General features: G+C 47.7%; 1 protein-coding gene across 1 annotated transcript in view; it reads left to right on the top strand.

The window, feature by feature from the left end:
• LOC119386550 (uncharacterized) overlaps positions 1 to 24,314 on the top strand; it is a 123,092-nt gene that overhangs the window by 71,735 nt on the left and 27,043 nt on the right. The window contains exon 2 of the mRNA XM_049413971.1: positions 23,990 to 24,192. Within this exon, the coding sequence (XP_049269928.1) occupies positions 23,990 to 24,192 (203 nt within the window). The remainder of the gene's footprint in view (positions 1 to 23,989; positions 24,193 to 24,314) is intronic.

The following is a 24,314-nucleotide window of genomic DNA, read 5'->3' as shown; positions in this document are numbered from 1 at the left end:
TAGTGGAGGGCTCCGGAAATTTTGACCACCTGGGGTTCTTTAACGTGCACCTAAATCTAAGTACACGGGCCTCAGACATTTTCGCCTCCATCGAAAATGCAGCCGCCGCAGCCGGGATTTGATCCCGCGACCTTCGGGTCAGCAGTCGAGCGCCATAACCACTAGACCACCGTGGCGGGGCGGTGTGTTCCAATACTCATCGTAGACGGCTAAATAGACAGCTAAATGGACAGCGGCCATCTTAAGTCCTTTTCCAGGCGCTTTTCCAGGCGCTCAATGTAAGCTACGTTAATTTTTTCATAGGTTTGAACACGAAAGAGGCTAAACAAAGAACATTTACGTTTGTTTTTCTTAGCTTTTTCTTCTCGACGCTAGGTGGCATCACGTCATGTAGACGTCCTCTAGGCGCGTTCCATTTGTCGGACAACATGACCTCGATGCTGTCTTCTAAGCTGTCAGCGTAGACTGTCTACGATGCTGTCCAGAATTGGAACACAGCCAGGCATGTCACCTGCACAAACGGAGTGCTACTTCACCGCATAGCTGTGGTTGCTAGCCGGACCTATGCGCAACTCTGCTAACTAAAGGTAGCATATACAGAAACTCTAGTTTTTTCTAAAGTCACTGGAACGGGAAAAGACCGTCCGACCCGCCGCCATATTTGGTCAAGCGCGGCTCAAGCTTCGGCGGCGTTGTGTTCATTTTACGCGGAGTGACGCACGTTTTACGCATTGCTTGCGCTTTTGTAGCCCCGAATGAAGTACACCGTTGTTCTCTAATTGATTAGGAAAGAAACAGCGGTAGTTTTCACTTGCCTACACGCGCACGTGCGCGTACTAACGCGATAAAGAAATGCGAGCTGCGTGGCATTTATGCGCTCGGCAGATCTATCTATCTATCTATCTATCTATCTATCTATCTATCTATCTATCTATCTATCTATCTATCTATCTATCTATCTATCTATCTATCTATCTATCTATCTATCTATCTATCTATCTATCTAGCTATCTATCTATCTATCTATCTATCTATCTATCTATCTATCTATCTATCTATCTATCTATCTATCTATCTATCTATCTATCTATCTATCTATCTATCTATGTCATGAACCACATGATTTACATGCCACTGTCTTGGTGCACTACGGTCACGCGACACAGTACAAATTTTGGTGTATATCAAGCTAGCGAACCGGCCGCGAGTACATCATGAGCGTGGCAGGTCATGACGTACATGACATGCACGTCATGATTTCCATGTCGCCATCTGTCATTTACGTTCGTCATACAGAAATGTCTCGAGAGCTTTGCCCGATTCCCGCCGGTTGCTGCTTACAAAAGCGCAGCACCCAGGCATTCTCCGATGCCTTGACGCGTGTGATTTAAGACGAAACGCTTTTCTCAGACTATAAAAACAATCGCCCTCCAAAGCGCCGTGCGTCGGCGGCTGGGAGGCATTAGCGCGGCGAGCGAGCTGGACAGTTTGTGTGGCGAAGCCGCTGACAGCGCGCGGCAGCGAAGAGAAAAGGAATGCGGAACTTTTAACGTTCTAGTGACTTTAGTTTTATTTAGAGTTTCTGTATAGGCTACCTTTAGGTACCTGAAGGTAGCATATACAGTAACTCGAGTTCTATCTTACTGCAGTCGTCACTCGCGCGTCGGACTTATTTTGACGGCGCCTGTACATAATACTGAAAGAATAAACCAGTCTAGAAGACGACGGAAAAAGGAGAGAAGTGGCCCACACAACGAATGGACTGTGCTTTATTAAGACGCGTTTACACTAGAGTGACGCGACACCGATGCAGACACGAGACAGACGCAGACGGTCGGCTGACGAGTCGCCCGCCGGCGGTCTCGCCGGACCGTCTGGTCACACGAGGCCGACGCCTCTAAAGACAGCATGTCGTAGTAGTGTAACATGATGGCAGACCAAAAACACCAGCAAAACGCGTCGGCAAACTGGTCGTCAGCAGGTCGTCGGCAGGTCGTCGGGAGATCTGTGGCCGAGCGAAAATTCGCCCATGTCGTTGCTTCGAACGTCGAAGGGGGAGATCTTGGGGGAGGTAACGGAGGCCTCCCTCGAGATGCTCGGGCATTTGACAATGGGCATCTTGCGCACCCCTACGACGCCTTTCCTTCGCTTCCGCTTTCTTATCCGCACCCCGCGCCGCGACGGGGGAGAAATGCTCGGGGGAGACGGGGGGATTGCGGATCACGTGACCGCGACGTCACGGATTAGCGAGTGGGCGTGACTCCCCCGCGCCTCCTCGGAGGAGACGGGGACGTTTTCCCCGAAAGGACAAACAATCCCCCGGCGGTAGGGGATATAGCGAAATTTCGGGCTCTTGTTTGGCCACATTGTTGCACTTGCTCCTGCAGAGAGCGGCAGTGGGTGTCCAGTCTGCAGCTGCATCGTCGTCAGCAGCTCGTCAAACGGGTGGTGCAAGCCACCAGAGTAATGTAGTAACACTGGTCTCCCCCTCCGTTCGCCTCGTACGTGTGAGTGGGGGACATTTGTGGAGACTTCTCCTCGCGAGCTGACGTCACTAGGCTCCGCCTTTATCCCCCGAGCATTTCTCCCCCGTCTGAATACCCCTCATGGCACCGATTACGCCGAGAGGGACAATGGTAGAGTAGGGAGGACGGCTTAAATGAGGAGCAGGTGGTCCCCTGTTTTCAATTTTTGCGCGCAAGTTCAGTCGGTGCCGCTGCGCGCGCCTTCTGTGTGACAAGAGAATCGGCCGACGAGAGGCTGGGAGCACGACAAGGCGCGGACGGCGTCTTTCACAGACAATCGGCCGTCTGTTGGCGTCGTTGCAATGTAAATAGGACGAGGACACGACAAAACATCTTCTAGGGAAGCCAGGGGTGCACGCGCTGTTCAATAACACAAGCGGCCTACTTGAAAACAGATTTCATTGATGCAGAAAGAATGTGGGTTCCTATCACTTTGCCGTTAGCACCTCGTTTTTAAAATAGGCCGTTTTTTGTTGGTCGAACAGCGCATGCGCCCCTGGCTTTCCTGGAAGATGTTTGCTAATGAAGCACAGTTGACAGTCCACTCTGCGTGGGTCACTTCTCTCTTTTGTCCGTCGTCTTCTTGACTGGTTTATTCTTTCACTGCTACATCCTGCTTCATTTTTGCAAAAATCACAATTTGCACCAAGCTTGCGCCAAGCCGTCGTTCTTGCGGTCTTTCAGGGAAAAAGAAGACTGGAAGGGCTAGCAAACCATATCTAAGTTACCATTGTAATTTGGAGTAGTCATTGGAGCATATTTGCGAGTCATATATAGTTCAAATAGTCGCTAGGCGCAACCCTGCTGAGCAATTGAGACTGGCCCGTAATGCGTAGCTTTCTTCTACTAGATCATACTGCGACAAGTTCAGTAAAATAGCTTCTGACTGTTGTGGACCAAGCTAGAGAAAAGTAATACTTGGTACCATTACAAGTTTTTCGACGACCATCTTCTATTTCGTTGATTCCATTATTCAGTACTTGAGTAGACTAGTTCGTTACAGTTAGCTGGTTTTACAAAACAATTTTAGTACCATGTGTGGTGATATAATCTTGTAAAGCTTCATGCAGTGTTCTTAATTTTAACTGCGAAGCATTTCTTAGCGAAGCTCAGGTTTGGGCGTTTCTATCTACGTATCTATCTGTCTGTCTATCTATCTATCTAGCCGCCTACATCTAGGCGCTCTCCTGGTCGTCTCCATAGGTTGTAATATACCAAAATTTGCATAGCATAGGATGAGTGTATGACGAACACGATTAATTGGTGATGACATGAATAACGCAAAATACCTGTCGCGTACGTCATGAAACGCTTTCCCTCAGTCACGTGTGGCACATACCCGCATACTTGAGTTCATGTTATGCGGGTATGCGTGGTATGCGGGTATGTGCCACGCGTGAAAACAGAGTCTCAACGCAGTAACCGCGAACATACTCATTGAATCGGAAAGAAAGTTATGTTACTAGTAATTGTTGAGGTTTTACGTCCCAAAACCACGACATGATTATGAGAGACGCCGTATTGAAGGGTTCCGGATATTTCGACCATCTTTTATTCTTTAACGTGCACTAAGATCTCACAGTACATGGGCCTCTAGCATTTCGTCTCCATCGAAATGCGACCGCCGCGGCCGGAGTCGAACCCGCGACCTTTGGGTCAGCAGCCGAGCACCATAACCACTACACCACAGCGGCCGACGCAAGAAAATTTAGGGAGCTGAGGACAGAGCACCCCTGGAAGACGCTGGGCTACCATCCACTCGTCCACGTGGTCCGCAACGTCAACCACGTGGATTACGCAAAACCCGGGGTCAATGCTTCCTACAATAACTCTGCCGAGAGGACCATGTCCCTCATGGTTACCGGTGACTTCAGCATTGATTTATCAAAACCCAACAACGCCTGGTTCTTAGACGGCATGAATGAAGGCTTGGATATGGACAGGGCATCACAAGACCTCGGTGCCACGGCTGGGGAAGAAGGCATCATAGATCATTTCTTCGTAAAAGCCATCCGCGGTTTCCACCAGCTAGCTCTACTATACCTCGCACTTCACTACACTTAGACCGTTCGCGGCGCCGATCACGAACGGATCCAATAACAAGCCCTGTACAGCTGCTGGCGCTCACTGATCACGGTGATGATGACCTTATTCAAGAACTGCCAAGAAGCCCTTCCACATATGCACGCGGGTTCGTGAAACGTGCGTGCGTTCTCCGTCATAACAGTGCAGTATTAGCATAACAACTGTAACGCAACTCTAACAAGGGCAACTGTGACTGTAACGTACGCGCACTGCGCCTGCGCGTGCCACTCGACTGTGTATATGTCTAGGGAAACTTTTCTGAATAAAGCTTAGTTGCGAGTAGCGCCTGTCCTGTGCATCTGTGTTCCTTCATTGTCCTATTCGAATTCGCGCTATCCAGTATTGAAGAATATAAGCGCTACATATCAGCTTACTGTGTTTGGTGTTGGTAACACCAATGTTGCTTTTGGCATCGTTAAGCAGTTGTAAACAACTGCTTTTATAATACATGTGCGACTCTTCAAAATATATGTGTGCGTATACCATTTGCACATTTCTTTTGCATCTTTCCGGAACGTTTCGCTCAATGTGAAAAATTGCGCACAGTCACCATCTTGCGCATGCTTCGCATAACATCGATTCCCACGGTACGTGGGATCTGCCGAATTTTTGAAGTCTGACCATACAATCACCCGACTTTATCAATAATTTCACGCGCTGCAGTTGAGTGTGGGATTTTACTGTGAAAGCATGTGGTGTCCCAGCATCCCAGCCTCTCGGTTTTGTTTTTCGACCGCAGCAACAGTTCATATTTGAGAACTTGTCGAAGCTAAACACGAATCCTCCCGTTACCCCAAATTTTCATGCAGCACAAATTTGATTTCCGGCGCAAAGTACCCGTTATGATACCCTGTATTTTATTACCACCCATGATCCACGATCCTAACAATTGTATCGGTAAAGCACAGCAGCAGGCACTTCACCACACAGCGATGGCCTAGGTTGTTCTGGAAGCCCGAATGTCATCAAAATAGTTCTGGATACCAAACAAAATGCATAGAAAACTTACACAGCTTGTGCTTCCGGTACTGTAGCTATAGCATCAGGAAAAGTCATTTACCAATATGAAGTGGGTTCCGGGAAAATGTTAGGTGGCCTGAGGTCACGGGACTAAAGAAGCTTAGGGCTGTCCGCAGACAATCGAAGAACTTAGGTTAATTTTGGGGGGTATTCTAAGTTAAGATGCACGTATTTGAGCATAAACCGTTTCTTAGGTGTAACACAATTGCTCCAGCTTAAAGACATATATTTACAACCTACGATAGTAGCAGCACGAAGTTTCGCACGCTCAGGGAGGATTCCTTTTTTCAAGATATGACCAAGTATGGTTTGCTGGAGAGCCCCGAAGTGATATTTCTTCACGTTCAGTTGAAGACTTGCGTTCGTGAGATACTGGGTAATCTTACGCATGCGGGTGAGATGCGTATTAAAGTCAGCGGAGAACACGATTGCATTATGAAGTTACAGCAAACATCGTATCTTCCATTTCAAACCACGCATAATAGTGTCCATCATTAGGGGATTTTAGCTTGTACGTATACTTCCTTACGTTACCGTGTTACCGGATACCGGATGGAATTTGCGCATGCGCCGGCCTTTACGGGACGTAGACTTGCTTTCGCGGAGTGTAAACTACTCACACGATACGTTTTACGTTGGGCGGCACTAGCTCGCGAATTCACCTTCGTTCGTGGCTACTCGCGATATCTGCTTTCCGGAGACTCCAGCAGCTCAGTCAAAATAAGCCGACGTGCGAGCCACGTTGCTTGATCCGGATTACCGAAGCTACAGTGACCTAGAATACCGAAGCCATAAACGTGAGAGGCCTAAAGCTCGTGAGGATGGATGGATGGATGCTATGAGAGTCCCCTTTATAACGGGGCGGTGATATGTCTGCCACCTGGCTCGAAAAAAAAGGCTTCCTTATTTCATGTTGGCCTAACACCTTATCTACACTGATTAAATATATGTTAATATACAAAAAAATATAAATTCACGGTCCATCTCTCTGCCTCTTAAGGCAGAATGACCTTATTTTTCCCCATTATTTATTTTTGTACTTTATCTCTACTTTTCTGCCACCAATACTCTAACCGTCTCTTATTTCTGTCGCGGACGTGTTCAGCTTTCCATTGTTGTCTCTAAAACCCAAGGCTTCCTGTAGACTCGTGCCCACACGTATATCTGGGTGAATATCGCCACATTCAATCAGTACATGTTCCATCGTTTCCTTAGTTCCCCCGCAGCATGTACATTGTTCTTCTTCGTTACTGAATCTCGCTTTATAACTACGCGTTTTAAGGCAGCCCGACCTTGCTTCAAACAGTAAAGCGCTTCCCCTTGAATTATCATAAAACCTTTCCCTCCTTATTTTGTTTTTTCCCTTTCGGTAGTTACTCAGAGCCGGCTTCTTTTCCATCGCTGTCATCCAATAAGTCCTCTCCGCCTCTCTGACCTTCCGCTTAATGCTCCTTGTTGCCATATCGCCCGCACTGCCAGCCGTATATTTACTGGTGAGCCTCCTAGTTCTTTTTCTCCACTGCGTGTCAACGCTTTTTCTATACAAATGCCTGAAAACCTTCTCTGCCCATCTATTGTTCTTCATTTTCCTCAGCCTCTCTTCGAATCTCATTTTGCTCTGAGCTTCCCTCACTTCAAAGCCTGTCCATCCCATATCACCCTTTACAGCCTCATTTGTCGTCTTCCCGTGAGCGCCCAACGCGAGGCGGCCCACCGTCCTTTGATTTATATCCATTCCTGATTGTACCTCTGACTTCATGCACACCACTGAGTTCCCAAATGTAAGCCCCGGGACCATCACACCCTTTCACAGCCCTCGAAGCACCTCGTACATATTGTATCCGAATAAAGCTCTGTGCTTCATAATTGCAGCATTCCTCTCTCTCTTTGCTACCGATGCTCTCTCTTGTACCTCCATATATATATCCCCCTCATTTACCCATACTCCGAGGTACTTGTACTCGCTTACCCTCGGTATTTTTTGGCCCTGTATTAAGACCGCATGGTCTTCGTGATCATTGAATACCATCAATCCACATTTTGTTGCACTAAATCTTAGTCCTAGAGCCTCACATTCCCCTCCGCATATATCTCCTAGTCGCTGTATATCATCTTGACTGTCCGCAAATAAGACAATATCATCAGCATAAAAATAGACCTGGAAGCTTCTGCTCAACCATCGTGCCGACCTGTTTGTGTGACAAATTAAATTCAATCTTGCTACCTCCTAGCGCTTTTTCCATCCTCACCATGTACAGCATGAATAACATCGGGGACAAAGGACATCCCTGTCTCAGCCCCTTGCTAATTTCAACGCTGTCCTTGCTACTTATTCCCTCCCATTCTATACAAACTGTATTTTCTCGGTATATTTCCCTCAAAAGCTGTATACAGTCGTCACCTATGCCCACTTCTTTCAATATATCCCACAAAATTTCCTGATTAAGGTTGTCATACGCCCCGGTGATATCTAGATAAGCTACGTATAAGGGCCTGTTTTCTATTTTCGATATTTCTATACACTGGGCAAGAACAAACAGATTATCGTCTAACCGCCTGTCAATTCGAAATTCATTCTGAAGTTCTCCCAAAATATCATTTTGTTCTACCCACGCTTCTATTTTTAATTTTACTGCCTGCATCGCCAACCTGTATAGCACCGATGTAATGGATAGTGGTCTATACGGGCGAGTGTTATCCTTTTCTCCCTTGTACTTTATAGATTAAGTTCATTCTACTTTTTCGCGACCTGTCTGGTATTTCCCTCTCCTGTAAGCACTTTTTTACGGCTTTCAGCAGTACTTCTTTAGTGTTATGTCCGAGTTCGTTAATGAGGCTGACGGGAACCCCATCTAAGCCCGGAGTAGTGCGCTTAGGAATTTTTCCTTCGGCCTTCTTCCAATTGAAATTCTCTAGTACTACATCTTCGTCGGTTGCACTCCTTTGCGTACTTTTACTCACCGGGGGGAATGCCCTGGGCGACCTTTTTAAACAAATCGGTTGTTATCTTTCGGATGTAACGCAGCGCTTCCTACCCTTCCAATTGATTTCCTCCTTCATCTACCATCTGTTGTTGCATTGTGACAGACTTCCTACCCAGCGCTTTTAGGTGGCTCCAAAATATCCTAGGCGCGGCCTTCTTCTTTTCGCGAATCTCTGTCATCCAGCGTTCACTTTCACCTTTAATTTTTGCCTCGACTAATCTCTGCACAATGGATTTTTGCTCTAAATATATTTCCCATATTTGGTTGACTTCGTCCTGTGGCCGCTTCTCCTTTTTTGCCTGTCTGTGCTCCCGTGAGGCCTCACGTCGCTTCTCGATCGCCTCCCGAATGTCTTTGTTCCACCAACTTTTTGGCTTTCTCTTTCCTTTCCAACAAATAGTTTTCTTCTCTTTTTCCATTTCTTTCGTGATTACATGTAGCAGCTCACTATAATTCCAGTCTTTGCCTGGTAGTTCGTCTACTTTTTTCTCGACTCTTGCAGGTATATTTGTTATTTGTTTGTCATTTAGATACAAGCTGCCAAACTTTGATTCTATGTTCTTATTTTCAGTTTTATATCCCAATTGTAATATTATGCGTTTATGATCATTACACAAGCTGTTAATGCCTTCCTCGTCTATTCTCATCGCTCCAAGTTTGTCATATATTCCTTCTGTCATGAGACAATAATCAATGCTCGATTGCCTGTTTCCGACTTCCCACGTGATCTGCCCCTCACACTTAGGCCCCACGTTAACTATCTCAAGACTATGTTGCTCGCAGAGATCTAGCAATAACTTGCCATTGGTGTCTGTATATCTGCCAAGGTCATGAATGTGAGCGTTCATGTCCCCTAGAAGGATTATTTCGGCATCATGACCAAATTCTTTAATATCGGTGCTTATGCATTTGACTATCTCCATATTCTTTTCTCTGCAGTTTTTCCCCGTCCACAAGTAAGCTACACCTAGCCACGTTTTCTTTCCACCTACTATGCCCGAAACCCATATGTGCTCTGAGAGGGTGTGTGAGGATGGATGGATGGATGGATGCTATGAGCGTCCCCTTTAAAACGGGGCGGTGACATGTCTGCCACCAGGCTCGAAGAAAAAAAAAAGTTTCCTTGTTTAATGTTGGCCTAATACCTTATCTACATTGATTAAATCTATGTTATTATACCAAAAAAAATATAAATTCACGGTCCATCTCTCTGCCTCTTAAGGCAGAATGACCTTATTTTTCCCCCATTATTTATTTTTGTTCTTTATCCCTACTTTTCTGCCACCAATACTCTAACCGTGTCTTACTTATTTCTGTCGCGGACGTGTGCAGCTTTCCATTGTTGTCCCTAAAACCCAAGGCTTCATGTAGACTAGTGCCCACACGTATACCTGGGTGAATATCGCCACATTCAATCAGTACATGTTCCATCGTTTCCTTAGTTCCCCCGCAGCATGTACATTGTTCTTCTTCGTTACTGAATCTCGCTTTATAACTACGCGTTCTAAGGCAGCCCGACCTTGCTTCAAACAGTAAAGCGCTTCCCCTTGAATTATCATAAAACCTTTCCCTCCTTATTTCGTTTTTTCCCTTTCGGTAGTTACTCAGAGCCGGCTTCTTTTCCATCGCTGCCATCCAATAAGTCCTCTCCGCCTCTCTGACCTTCCGCTTAATGCTCCTTGTTGCCATATCGCCCGCACTGCCAGCCGTATATTTACTGGTGAGCCTCCTAGTTCTTTTTCTCCACTGCGTGTCCACGCTTTTTCTATACAAATACCTGAAAACCTTCTCTGCCCATCTATTGTTCTTCATTTTCCTCAGCCTCTCTTCGAATCTCATTTTGCTCTGAGCTTCCCTCACTTCAAAGCCTGTCCATCCCATATCACCCTTTACAGCCTCATTTGTCGTCTTCCCGTGAGCGCCCAACGCGAGGCGGCCCACCGTCCTTTGATTTACATCCATTCCTGATTGTACCTCTGACTTCATGCACACTACTGAGTTCCCAAATGTAAGCCCCGGACCATCACACCCTTCCACGGCCCTCGAAGCACCTCGTACCTATTGTATCCCCATAAAGCTCTGTGCTTCATAATTGCAGCATTCCTCTTTCCCTTTGCTACCGATGCTTTCTCTTGTACCTCCATATATCTATCCCCCTCATTTACCCATACTCCGAGGTACTTGTACTCGCTTACCCTCGGTATTTTTTGGCCCTGTATAAAGACCGCATGGTCCTCGTGATCATTGAATACCATCAATCCACATTTTGCTGCACTAAATCCTAGTCCTAGAGCCTCACATTCCCTTCCGCATATATCTGCCAGTCGCTGTATATCATCTTGACTGTCCGCAAATAAGACAATATCATCAGCATAAAATAGACCTGGAAGCTTCTGCTCAACCATCGTGCCGACCTGCTTGTGTGACAAATTAAATCCAATGTTGCTACCTTCCAGCGCTTTTTCCATCCTCACCATGTACAGCATGAATAACAGCGGGGACAAAGGACATCCCTGTCTCAGCGCCTTGCTAATTTCAACGCTGTCCTTACTACTTTTTCCTTCCCATTCTATACAAACTGTATTTTCTCGGTATATTTCCCTCAAAAGCTGTATACAGTCGTCACCTATGCCCACTTCTTTCAGTATATCCCACAAAATTTCCTGATTAACGTTGTCATACGCCCCGGTAATATCTAGATAAGCTACGTATAAGGGCCTGTTTTCTATTTTCGATATTTCTATACACTGGGTAAGAACAAACAGATTATCGTCTAACCGCCTGTCAATTCGAAATCCATTCTGAAGTTCTCCCAAAATATCATTTTGTTCTACCCACGCTTCTATTTTTAATTTTACTGCCTGCATCGCCAACCTGTATAGCACCGATGTAATGGTTAGCGGTCTATACGAGCGAATGTTATCCTTTTCTCCCTTGCCTTTATAGATTAAGTTCATTCTACTTTTTCGCCAACTGTCTGGTATTTCCCTCTCCTGTAAGCACTTTTCTACGGCTTTCAGCAGTGCTTCTTTAGTGTTATGTCCGAGTTCGTTAATGAGGCTGACGGGAACCCCATCTAAGCCCGGAGTAGTGCGCTTAGGAATTTTTCCTTCGGCCTTCTTCCAATTGAAATTCTCCAGTACTACATCTTCGTCGGTTGCACTCCTTTGCGTACTTTTACTCACTGGGGGAATCCCCGGGGCGACCTTTTTAAACGAATCAGCTGTTATCTTTCGGATGTAACCTAGCGCTTCATACCCTTCCAATTGATTTCCTCCTTCATCTATCATATGTTGTTGCATTGTGACAGACTTCCTACCCAGCGCTTTTAGGTGGCTCCAAAATATCCTAGGCGCGGCCTTCTTCTTTTCGCGAATCTCTGTCATCCAGCGTTCACTTTCACCTTTAATTTTTGCCTCGACTAATTTCCGCACAATGGATTTTTGCTCTAAATATATTTCCCATATTTGGTTGACTTCGTCCTGTGGCCGCTTCTCCTTTTTTGCTTGTCTGTGCTCCCGTGATGCCTCACGTCGCTTCTCGATCGCCTCCCGGATTTCTTTGTTCCACCAACGTTTTGGCTTTCTCTTTCCTTTCCAACAAACAGTTTTCTTCTCTTTTTCCATTTCTTTCGTGATTACATGTAGCAGCTCACTATACTTCCAGTCTTTGCCTGGTAGTTCGTCTACTTTTTCCTCGACTCTTGCGGCTATATTTGTTAACTGTTTGTCATTTAGATACAAGCTGCCAAACTTTGATTCTATGTTCTTATTTTCAGTTTTATATCCCATTTGTAATATTATGCGTTTATGATCACTACCCAAGCTGTTAATGCCTTCCTCGTCTATTCTCATCTCTCTAAGTTTGTCATATATTCCTTCTGTCATGAGACAATAATCAATGCTCGATTGCCGGTTTCCGACTTCCCACGTGATCCGCCCCTCACACTTAGGCCCCACGTTAACTATCTCAAGACTACGTTGCTCGCAGAGATCTAGCAATAACTTGCCATTGGTGTCTGAATATCCGTCAAGGTCATGAATGTGAGCGTTCATGTCCCCTAGAAGGATTATTTCGGCATCATGACCAAATTCTTTAATATCGGTGCGTATGCATTTCACTATCTCCAGATTCTTTTCTCTGCAGTTATTGCCTGTCCACAAGTAAGCTACACCTAGCCACGTTTTCTTTCCACCTACTGTGCCCGAAACCCACATGTGCTCTGAACACGTTTGTTTCACTCTATCCAATTTTGTTCTGCTATGAATTAGCATTCCAACACCCCCACCTCTCCTTTCTGAGGTGATCCTGTTACATCCTTCCCAAATATAATTGTCAATATGTGGTGGCTCTTCCAAGTCTCTAAGGTGTGTTTCTGTAACCGCATAAACACCTATCTGTTCCTTGCTTAACTGCTCCTCAATCTCTAACCATTTTGCCTTTTTTCTGCCACCCTGCATGTTTATGTAACTAATTGCAACACGCGCCTTCTCCCTTCTTTTACTTTTTCTGTGGTTTTTCGCTATACTGCCTGTCAAAGAGTCCCCCTGGTTGTTTTCCTCATTACAAGCTACCGTGGGCACCGAAGGGCCCGCGTGCCCCCCAAAAAAGCTACTGCGCGTCCTGCCAGTCGCCAGCCCACCTCATGACCAAGCCTCTTATCGAAGTGAATTCTGTCTCTTTGGAAACCGCCCCACCTGTGCACCTCCCTGTTTATATCCACTACCTCGAAGCCCTTCTCTCGACTAATTCGCCATATCTCTTTGTTTGCGTCGACAACCGATCTTTGCAAGTTGATATTTCTCACTGGTACTTCCGGTATTGTGCATACCACTATCTGCACCTGAGAGGAAATGGCGCGCATGTCCTCGACCCCTTTCGCCAATGTGGTCGCTAGTTCGGCTCATTCTTCATTCAAGACGTCGTTTAGACCTCCCGCGATTATCACGAGGTTACGTCCATTAGCCTTAGTTGCGAGTTTTGCGCTAGCTTGTCTCATCACTGATCCCAGCCTATGTCCCGGGAACTTCCCTATTAAAACTCGTTTGTCGCCTCTCACCCTTTCCTTGATTGCTTCTTCGCATCTAACTAAATTCGAGTCCCCGGCGATTATCACGTTCTCCGACTCTTCTGCTGGACCGTCCCGCTCCTGGCCACTGCCTCGGTTACTAGCGCGTGCCACTGTTGCTTTGTCCCCTCCCCTTCCCAAAACTACTTCGCGGAAGCTGGGTCCTGTGACCCTTGCACCTGTCTTTTCCAAACCTGTTTCCCCCTTCGAGTCTACCACTGTGGGGGTCGATGCCCCGCTGTTCCCGCTGTCGCTTGCTTCTTTGTTCATCATGACTACCTTCGCTAACCCCTCCTCGGCTGACTTAAGCCTTTCCCCCATAGCCATCGTTTTTTCCCGCTCTGTCGCCAACGCAATCTCCAGCTCGGCGATTCTTACCATGAGCTTATTCTGGGCAGCCATCATTATTTCCATTTTCGCCTCTAGCTCGCATTGCTTACACTTGGCGTCAGCTCCCTCTGTCCTCTCATCCGTACAAACCTCTATTTTCCATCCCATTCCGCACCCTGAACACTTTACGGTCTTTTTGACCATGTCTAGATCGTTCACACGGCGGATTAGATACACTTAAAGTCAAATGGTATCACAAAACTCCGCAAGTATGCTATACTTCAAAGCACATGTGTGCCTTTCAGACACGTGGTGACCGAACGGAAAAAAAAAACCCCAGGCGACTGTCACACAGGAAACAGTACAAAATTGTAAGCCCTATTATGCTTCAAAGCTTCAATCTAGTGGCTTATGCACTCATATAACTAAAAAAACAAGCTCGAATCATGCATAAAAAGAAAACTTATCTGACGCTGTCATTCCGGAGCCCACGAAAAACACGTCCGTCCTCTAGCAGCGTCAAAAGCGCGGTGAGAGGGTGGATAGGCGGTGCTAGCGGTGCCATCTAGCGGGGCCGAGATGTACGAGGCAAGGACAAATTTGTTCCTGTAAAAACGTGGTGCATTCTTCATCTGGTGTAAATGCCTTACAGCGGCGTAATTACGAATGAGTTGTCTTTTAAGTCTGTTTTTCCCTCAAGAACACTAAGCAAAAATAAACGTGTCCATGATTGTGGTTGCACGAAGCGCCACAAGATGACGGCACCATCGCTCGGTTACCCGGTATTCGTACGCCCCTTTGCATATAGACCTTTTCCCAGACGGCTCCCTGGGCGCCGCCATAATCTTCTCTGGGCTGCGCTAAGCAGACGTTACCCCCCAAAATGCACTACCGAGGCTGTGACGTCAGCCTTTGTACTCCCGCGCGCAGCCCAGCATGGCGGCGTTTTTTCTCTCCTGTTAAAAGGTCTATACCGGGATGCCGTACACGCTAAAAACCTCTATTGCGATTTTGTGGTGATTGAACCTTACCTGAATTAAATAAAGTTTGATGCAGTTATTATATATCATCATTTAGTGGTTTGCGCAAATTTAAAGGTATACGTTAACGTACGCATGCAAACGTTTACGTATGGGAAGCTAAAGCTTTTCTAAAACATGCGTTCCGCTAACACGGCAAACGCAATCCGGTATTCCGGTAACACGGTAACGTAAAAAAAGTATACGTACAAGCTCCATTCATCCATACATTAGCCCCTGTCAGTTTGGTGAACAACTGTGTTTGTGCGACCTATGGACGCTTGGGGGAGGTCACAAGAACTCTTAAACTCGCGCAGAAGAGTAAGCAGCCGTACCTGTTGAGCCGGAGCGACGTTGCTGTCGACTGCACGTTGAGATAAATCCATGTCACCCGAAGCCAAGTGAGGAGTCGACGCCTTCAGATGAGGCTTCCGGTTGATCTCGGAGGAATCAATGGGCACAGTGCCATCGCTGTTTACAAAACTGAACGTGGCCACGCGTCTCATTATGGTGCAATGTGAGAGGGCACGTGTTGGGGCGCGATCCAAATATTCCCGTATCGTCCTGACAAAGAGATAGGACGCCAAATAGCAGAGACGAATGGTGGCGGGGGCTAAAGATGGCGTCTGGCAACGCGTCGAAGTACGGATCCTGAATCGCCTGTCTTATCGTGGGCGCTGATACTGTGTGGCCGTCTCTGTGTTCGGCAAATAGGACAATCACGAAATCTGTCGGGCTGCTTCTTCACGGACATTGATCTACTCCATCAAAGTGTTGTGGTCACCACCGATGGTTGAGGCAGCGGGGGAATCGTCTGTTGTTGTCGGCCGCCGAGCTAAGACGCCTTGTCTACGCAGCTCGTGGAGGCTCTGGCACAGAGTCACAAGCTCCGACACGGTACGTGGGTCCTTAGCCAGCAACATCTGAAACATCGTCGTCTATGCCTTTCAATATATGTTTTATTTTGCCTTTCTCGCTCACCGAAGGGTTAAGGCGCTTGCACAGGTCGATGACGTCTTTGATGAAGCTTGTGAAATTTTCGCCCTGCGCACGACTGCATAGGCGCTGTTCGACGCAGAATTTGCGTATTGCGGCGTAGCTGAACACTTTTTTTTTATTTAGTACCCGCAGCGCCCATACAGGCATTACAGTGGGGGGTACAGAAAAAGAACAAAACATGAAAGTTGCAGGTGCAAATGAAAAGCAGCCCGAGTGCCGAAGCCGAGGGGTCGTTTCGAGGGGTCGTCCCACTTGTTCGCTGCCCTCACCCTTTCAAATCATGACAGCCGATCTACATCGTGGCTATCGGTGCAGCTGAAGAAGGGGGGATCGCACTAGCGCAGGGTGGTAGGCACAATGACCAGAGGAGATTGGGCCATGCTTCTCTGGGCGGTACCTTGCTCGGTGGTCTCGTCGGGCTTTGTCGGGACAGTGGGCAGCGTCCGGCTTCGGAGTTCCAGGTTTAAGTACCCAGGCCTGTACCACTTTCGAAAGGGCTTTATAGACGACGGGCAGCAGGCAGTGAGGCGGTACAGTAATAACCATCTTAAGTCTAAGAAAGATATCCAGAAAGAGGGCATATGTATTGGCTCGAGCCTTGCCACCGTGGTGTTGAGCAATTTTCTTTTGGCCCACCTTGAGAGGCAGTCACAGAATGCCCTTTCTGGTCACAGTGCCCTGAAAGTCTTCCTATTCGTCGATGAATACCTGGCGTTTTTCAAGCTTGACAACTGAATCGACGAAGAAGCTGAAGCAATTTTTGGCTATTCTATATGCATTCGCTCAGGCTATGGAACTGCCCACTGACGGACTCTTGAAGTTTCTGGACCTTGTCTTGATTTTTGGTGGTGAGCACACATGCTGGGAGTGTGCGCCGAAGTCCCAGAAGGGTCTTCTCCCGCTCATCCACGCACATACAAAACTTGTGAAACGCAGAGTTGACGCAGGTGAGCGTGAAACAGCACGCCGTCGTTTATTTTTTTCGTTTTTTTTTCGTCTTCTCTCCCGTCTCGGCGCGCTGTTTCACGCTCGGTATGCACCAAATGTCCCGCAAACAATCAGGGTTGCCGCAGGTGTCCTCAGGAGTGCTCTCAAGGGTTCCCGTTTTCACCGAGTGCAAGAAAGCTTCTCAGGGGAGCCACCAAAAAATGTGCACCGCAAGAAGGACAGAAGTTCCTCTGTGGTCCCTTACGTGCACGGCGTAAGACATACGCACATAGCGATTGTGAGCAAAGCGGGCGTTAGGCTCGTGTTTTCAGCCACCCGAAAGCTGGGCCGTATGTGTAAGCGAGTAAGCACTGAAGACCCAAAGAAACACATGCGTGCCAAGAAACACAAGATATAATACGTATAATGTGTCGACAACGTCTTATACGACATTCCTTTGTCATGCGGCCGTTCTTACGCAGACAAACTGGCGACTGCTTGACCGACCGTCTTAGAGCTCATGCGTGCAATATTAGGTCGTCTACAAGCAGCCCCTTGGCAGTACATTGTTCATCGTGTGGCTGCGCTCCGCTATTCGAAGACTGTGGGGTCCTCATGCGATATCCAAATCGAATCGAGCGCGAAATCTACGAAGCGTTCGTGATCGACAAAAAAGAGAACGCGTGGGTCAGTGAGCCGTCAATCGCGCTTCTTGAAAAGGATATCTCGTATTTGTCGGGTTAACTAACCTTCGGTAAATGAAATATTCCACGAACTAACAGCGGATATGGTGAACGGCTTTTGCAGTTCGCTGGTATTAAAATCTGGAATGCTATTCCTTTTGAAAAAAAATGTGTGCTAATTTCACTAAGGCACTAGAAAAACACTATTTAGAAGAATGTACTGAGTTTTAATGTCCTATCCTATTTAGTCTGATGACTCTCTTAATTTTAGTATGTAAATAGGTGTTTTTTTCTTCTTCTTTTTTCGTTCTTTCCTTTGTATTAACGGTTCTCTTTATTTTTTTACTCTTTGTGCGGTTATTTTATGTACTGTAATGTTCTTTGCTGATGCTTCATTAGATATTATGTAACTTTCTTAGTTACACTTGTCCGAAGTGCCATTATAAAATGTTTCTTTTTGGACCCAAACTAGCCTATGACTATGGGTCCACGCAGTGTATGCAAACCTTCTGTAAAAAAAGTGAACAACAAAATTCAATTCAATTTCTAGACAGGTGGCGGACATTACGGTTGTTGCTTCCTCATCGTGGTCATGTGACAGTCTTACGTTTCTTGTTTATTCTCGTTTATCGTATATATTAGGGGCGAAGCTCCTTAAGGCGGCACCCGTTCGTCCCTCGTAGTCGTAGTAGTGCGTAACCAGTCGTAACGCTAGTACCAGATCTTGACCTCCAAGGTGGTGCCGGTGGGAGATCTTTCCTGTGCGTTGTTGAACAATAAAAAATTCGCAGCGTGCGCGTTAACTAAAAGCCGAATTCTTCTGTCTCTCATTCCCAATTAGCAGCCATTGGCATGTTCCAGTAGGAAACGTTAGTAGAAGTAGAAGTGTAAGTGTTAGCTAAAAGCCGACTTCTTCTGTCTCTCATTCCCATTAGCAGCCATTGTTTACCTCCAAGGTAGTGCCTGGTGAGATTTCTCCTGTGCGTGATTAAACAATAAAAATTTTGTTCAAAACGCCGTTGATTGATGAAATAAACCAACGAAAGACGCCAGATGTTTTCTAAAAGCAAAACGAAAGAACGCCAGATGTTTCTAAAGCAAAACGAAAAGACGCCAGCTGCTTAACCAGATGTTTTCTAAAGCAATGGTTTTCTAGACAATGAAAATTCACAGCGTACATGTAAAATTAAAGTGAGCTGCAAGTCGTCATAACTCATCGAACCTTTAGTATAAACGCGCCCGATCTCACGTCGGTGATGATGTACTGGGCAGAATTCACGGAAGTTTCACGGTTTACCGATGAACCTCCGCAGCTTCGCCCACTCATCATCATTCACTCCGTGGATATGCTGTGATTTTTTCCATTGCTTTCAACTTGCACACAGTTGTTCGTCAGCGCTTGTGTAGTTGGATTCTTACCCTCCATCCCATTTTCGCGCTTCTTTTCATCGCAGTAACATGTACTAGCCCATCTGCAAGATGTCCTTCTGCAAAGAATATGTGAAATGTCGCCTTGTGAGCGTTTTAGTTTAGTTTGCTCTGGAAGAGGTTTTGATAAAACAAATCACAAACATGGCTAAGACACTGTAGGCACAACGTGCGTCGATCGGCCCTGTCCGCGCTCTGAAGTTTTTTATGCGCTCTCTGAACTTCCGCTGCGACACGTCATTCTTCGATAAGTGCCAAAGAATAGTGCTTAGTATCACTTCAGTGATAAGCAAAGTGATACTCTTTAGCCATTTTGTAGTGATGTTCGCCTTGTATTTTTTTACAATACAATACAGCTTTATTTCCAGTGTGAGGAAGAAGATCGGCAAGCATGAAGGCCCATCGCCATCGGCTGGCACACACCGACAATTCTGATTGTGAGGAAGAAGATCGGCAAGCATGAAGGCCCATCGCCATCGGCTGGCACACACCGACAATTCGCTCTCTGGCTACGCCCTGCGCGCTGCTGCTACGATCGTCGCTCTCGCAGAATCCTCAATAAACCCCCCGTAACAAGTGGTGGAGGTGCGGGGTAAGCAAATCTGGAACTACGCAACGGGAAACTCAAGCCCGCCTCTACAATGACGGAAGGGGGACCAATGCAGCAACAACAACCCGGTGCCACGGTGACTACCGTGCTCTGCCCTGGCCCGTTCCCTCAACGCGACCCACCAATCTTCAGCGGTGCGGAAGAGCAAGATGTGGAAGACTGGCTCGCTGAATACGAACGAGTGAGCGTGATAAACCGCTGGGACGACGCAGGAAAGCTCAACTACCTTTCATTTTACTTGAGCGGTGTCGCCAGCGTGTGGCATCGAAACCATCAACGTGACCTCCCGACATGGGCTGCCTTCAAAACTCACGTGACGGAGGTATTCGGGCGCCCCGCCGTTCGCAAGCTTCGAGCTGAGCAACGTTTGCGTGCTCGTGCGCAGCAGAGCGGTGAGAATTTCACAAGCTACATAGAAGACGTTCTTGACCTATGTAACCGCGTTGATGCAGCAATGACCGATGCCGAGAAGATTAGGCATATATTGAAAGGAATCGAAGACGATGCCTTTCAGATGCTACTGGCGAGGAACCCATCAACAGTCTCTGACCTAGTCAGCCTTTGCCAAAGCTTTGATGAACCACTGCCATCTTCTTCAATTTTCGACATCATGGAAGACTCCGCTGACCTGGCCGCCCTTGAGACCTCGCCTCCTCAGTCACTGCCGCGGTCTTTCACACCAACTATTGCAAGCGACCTTACGGCGACGCAGCGCGACCAGCTTCTTCGCTTGCTCGAAGGTTTCTCATCCTCGTTTGACTCCCACGCAACGTCGCTTGGCCGCACGACGGCTGTGTCGCACACCATCGATACTGGAAGCCATGCGCCCATTCGACAGCGTCCTTACCGAGTATCGGTGAGCGAAAGGCACGTTATCGATGAGCAGGTGAAAGACATGCTCCAACGGGGTGTCATTCAACCTTCCAACAGTCCCTGGGCCTCGCCAGTCGTCCTGGTTCGGAAAAAAGACGGTACCATACGATTTTGCGTCGATATCGACGGCTTAACAAGATTACCCGAAAGGACGTGTATCCGTTACCCGTATCGATGACGCCCTGGACTGTTTGCAGGGTGCGGAGTTCTTTTCTTCCTTGGATCTCCGCTCTGGATACTGGCAAGTGCCAATGGCTGACGCTGACTGTTCGAAAACGGCGTTCGTAACACCAGACGGATTGTACGAATTCACTGTAATGCCGTTCGGTCTCTGCAACGCGCCCGCGACCTTTGAACGCATGATGGACGGCATCCTGCGCGGCCTGAAGTGGCGCACTTGTCTCTGCTATCTTGACGACATTGTCGTCTTTTCCCCAGATTTTTCGACTCATCTGCACCGTTTACATCAAGTTTTGACCTGTCTCCAGAATGCTGGCCTCCAGCTTAACTTGAAAAAGTGCCAGTTTGCGGCTCGAAAACTGACTATATTAGGCCACGTTGTCTCCAAAGAAGGCATTCTCCCCGATCCTGCTAAACTCCGGGCCGTATCCGATTTCCCAAAGCCCACTACCCTGAAAGCACTACGTAGCTTTATTGGCCTATGCTCATATTTTCGGCGCTTCGTTCGCAATTTTGCTAATGTCATCGCACCCCTGAATGCACTTCTCCACGGCGACAATGAACTGTCTACCTGGTCGGAAGCCTGTGATCACGCGTTTACGACTCTTCGCCACCTGCTTACATCTCCGCCAATCTTGCGCCACTTCGATCCCGGCGCACGGACAGAAGTTCACACTGATGCCAGTGGTGTTGGCCTTGGTGCTGTGCTCGCACAACGTAAGGACGCCAACACCGAATATGTGGTCGCCTATGCCAGTCGTGCGCTCACGAAACCTGAGACCAATTACTCCGTCACAGAAAAAGAGTGCTTGGCTATCATATGGGCTCTTCAGAAATTTCGCCCCTATCTTTACGGTCGTCCTTTTGACGTCGTAACGGACCACCACGCTCTTTGCTGGTTGTCGAACCTGAAGGACCCGTCAGGCCGCCTCGCTCGTTGGGCTCTCCGAATCCAGGACTACGACATCCGCGTCGTCTATCGCTCTGGCCGCCGACACTCTGACGCTGACGCCCTTTCTCGTTTTCCCCTCATATCAGACGACAGCACTTCTACTCGCGATCAAGATATGTCGCCGCTTGACATCCTGGACATGGCCTCAGAACAACGAAACGACCCATGGATCGCCACCATTTTGAACTTTTTGTCAAGCCCTCCGACAGCGTCGGCACCTCGCTCACTGCGACGCCAGGCACAGCATTTCGCTATCCGCGACGGACTTTTGTACCGCCGCAACTACCACAACGACGGCCGCACATGGTTACTAGTCGTACCCCGTAATCTTCGTAAAGAATTGTGCTCCGCTTTCCACAATGACCCACAGTGTGGTCACGGTGGAGTGTCTAAGACGTACATGCGGCTCAGTCGACGATATTTTTGGCGGGGCATGTACAACTTCGTCTGCAAGTACGTCCGCTCTTGCATCCCCTGCCAACGACGCAAACCAGTCTCGCACCTCTCCACAGCACCTCTCCAGCCACTCCCATGCCCACCTCTCCCGTTTGACCGCGTCGGCATCGATTTATACGGGCCCCTTCCATGCACTGGTGCTGGAAACCGATGGATTGTCGTTGCCGTAGATCATTTGACAAGGTATGCTGAAACCGCCGCCTTGCCTGCTTCAACAGCAAAAGACGTTGCATCGTTTATTCTACACAACTTCATTCTTCGCCATGGCGCACCTCGTGAACTCCTGAGTGATCGGGGACGTGTATTCCTCTCGGACGTGCTGCAATCCCTCCTATCTGAATGCCAAATTATTCACCGCACTACTAGCGCTTATCACCCACAGACCTATGGCTTAACTGAACGATTTAACCGGACCCTTGGTGACATGTTGTCTATGTACGTTGCCTCAGACCACTGCAATTGGGATGTTGTACTTCCGTTTGTCACATACGCGTACAACACCGCCTGCCAAGCCACTACCGGATTCTCACCATTCTTCTTGCTTTATGGCCGCGAGCCCTCCAGCACGATTGATACAATTCTCCCGTATCACCCAGATCCTGCCGACTGCCAACCTGTGTCTGAGCTCGCCCAGCACGCTGAGAGATGCCGACAACTTGCCCGATCTTTCACTTATGATGAACAGTGTCGCCAAAAACAGCGCCATGACTCCAAGCCTCCTCCGGACCCTTTTCCTATCGACTCCCTCGTGTGGCTTTGGGTGCCTCCAGTTGCTGCTCCCGGCCTTTCATCTAAGCTCCTTCCAAAGTACCACGGACCCTACCGCGTGGTTGCGCAAACCTCCCCTGTCAATTACGTGGTCGAACCCGTTACGCCATCTTCCGATCTCCGTCGTCGCGGGCGAGAGACAGTCCACATTGACCACCTTAAGGCATATTATGATCCTCTGACCTCTATCTAGATCGCCAGGATGGCTACCTCTCTATACCGGGGGTGATTGTGAGGAAGAAGATCGGCAAGCATGAAGGCCCATCGCCATCGGCTGGCACACACCGACAATTCTGATTGTGAGGAAGAAGATCGGCAAGCATGAAGGCCCATCGCCATCGGCTGGCACACACCGACAATTCGCTCTCTGGCTACGCCCTGCGCGCTGCTGCTACGATCGTCGCTCTCGCAGAATCCTCAATAAACCCCCCGTAACACCAGAAATACTAACATTCTGGGGGATACCATTGGCTAAAAGCTGTTTTAAAACAGCTTGACTGGGCCGATGGTCCGTTACAAGGCATACGTGGCGGTTGCGTGAAAAAATAGTAAGATTGTTAGAAACTCAAAGTAAATAAATATTTACACAAATGCACAAAACAAGATATAAATAATGTAAAGAATAATCACAACATGTTCGATACATAAGAACAAAGAGATATATGCATGGGTTACAAAAAATCATGCGTAAGTGGCTCTGATTAAAGAACACTAAGAAAATCATCACATGTTCACAAAAAGTGTTCGAAGTTCCTTCGGTGAGCTACACCTTACACCTTGATATTTATTTAAAATGTGTGGCAGATTATACTCTAATGATTGTAGGCTAGTTCTTACAAGGCCTCGTAATACATGTATTCAATGTTAAGGAGGATGATTTAAAAGGACGCGAAATAACGTAAGACAAGACGAAGAAGGCCACCAGACGAGCGTCGCGAATTACATCGTCGCCCAACAGTGCAGGAGTGGCAATTGGGCGAGTTAGTTGGCGACGGTTTGATAATTACGCATTGAATCGACAGAAAGTGTGGATAGCGATTGAGAGGGCCAAGTTGAATGAGACATGCCTCGGTGATGCGCAGCTGCCGCCCCGTCAGTGCAGCTCGTATGGCCAGCGGCCCAGCCTGAGGGGCGAGTCTTTTCAAGCTTGCTGAGGGTGTTCGAGGCGGCCGAGTGGGACAAAGTATTCGTCAAAATGGCACGCGTCGTCGTCAACTACTTCACCGACATGGCCTTCAAGGTGTTGTTCGGCTCCACTGGCAGCCGACGAAGCAGCGGCGGTGACGTAAAGGTAAGCAAACTCGTTACGTCCCCACCTTGCATTAGTTAAAGGCGCCCTACGACACCTCTTCAACGTAGGCATCTCTGACGATCATCAGTGAAAGCTTACCTGAAGTCGTGAGCGAC

The sequence above is a fragment of the Rhipicephalus sanguineus genome, chromosome 3, assembly GCF_013339695.2.
Source record: "Rhipicephalus sanguineus isolate Rsan-2018 chromosome 3, BIME_Rsan_1.4, whole genome shotgun sequence".
NCBI classification, from domain to species: Eukaryota; Metazoa; Arthropoda; class Arachnida; order Ixodida; family Ixodidae; genus Rhipicephalus; species Rhipicephalus sanguineus.
This window is presented reverse-complemented; position numbering and strand designations above follow the sequence as displayed.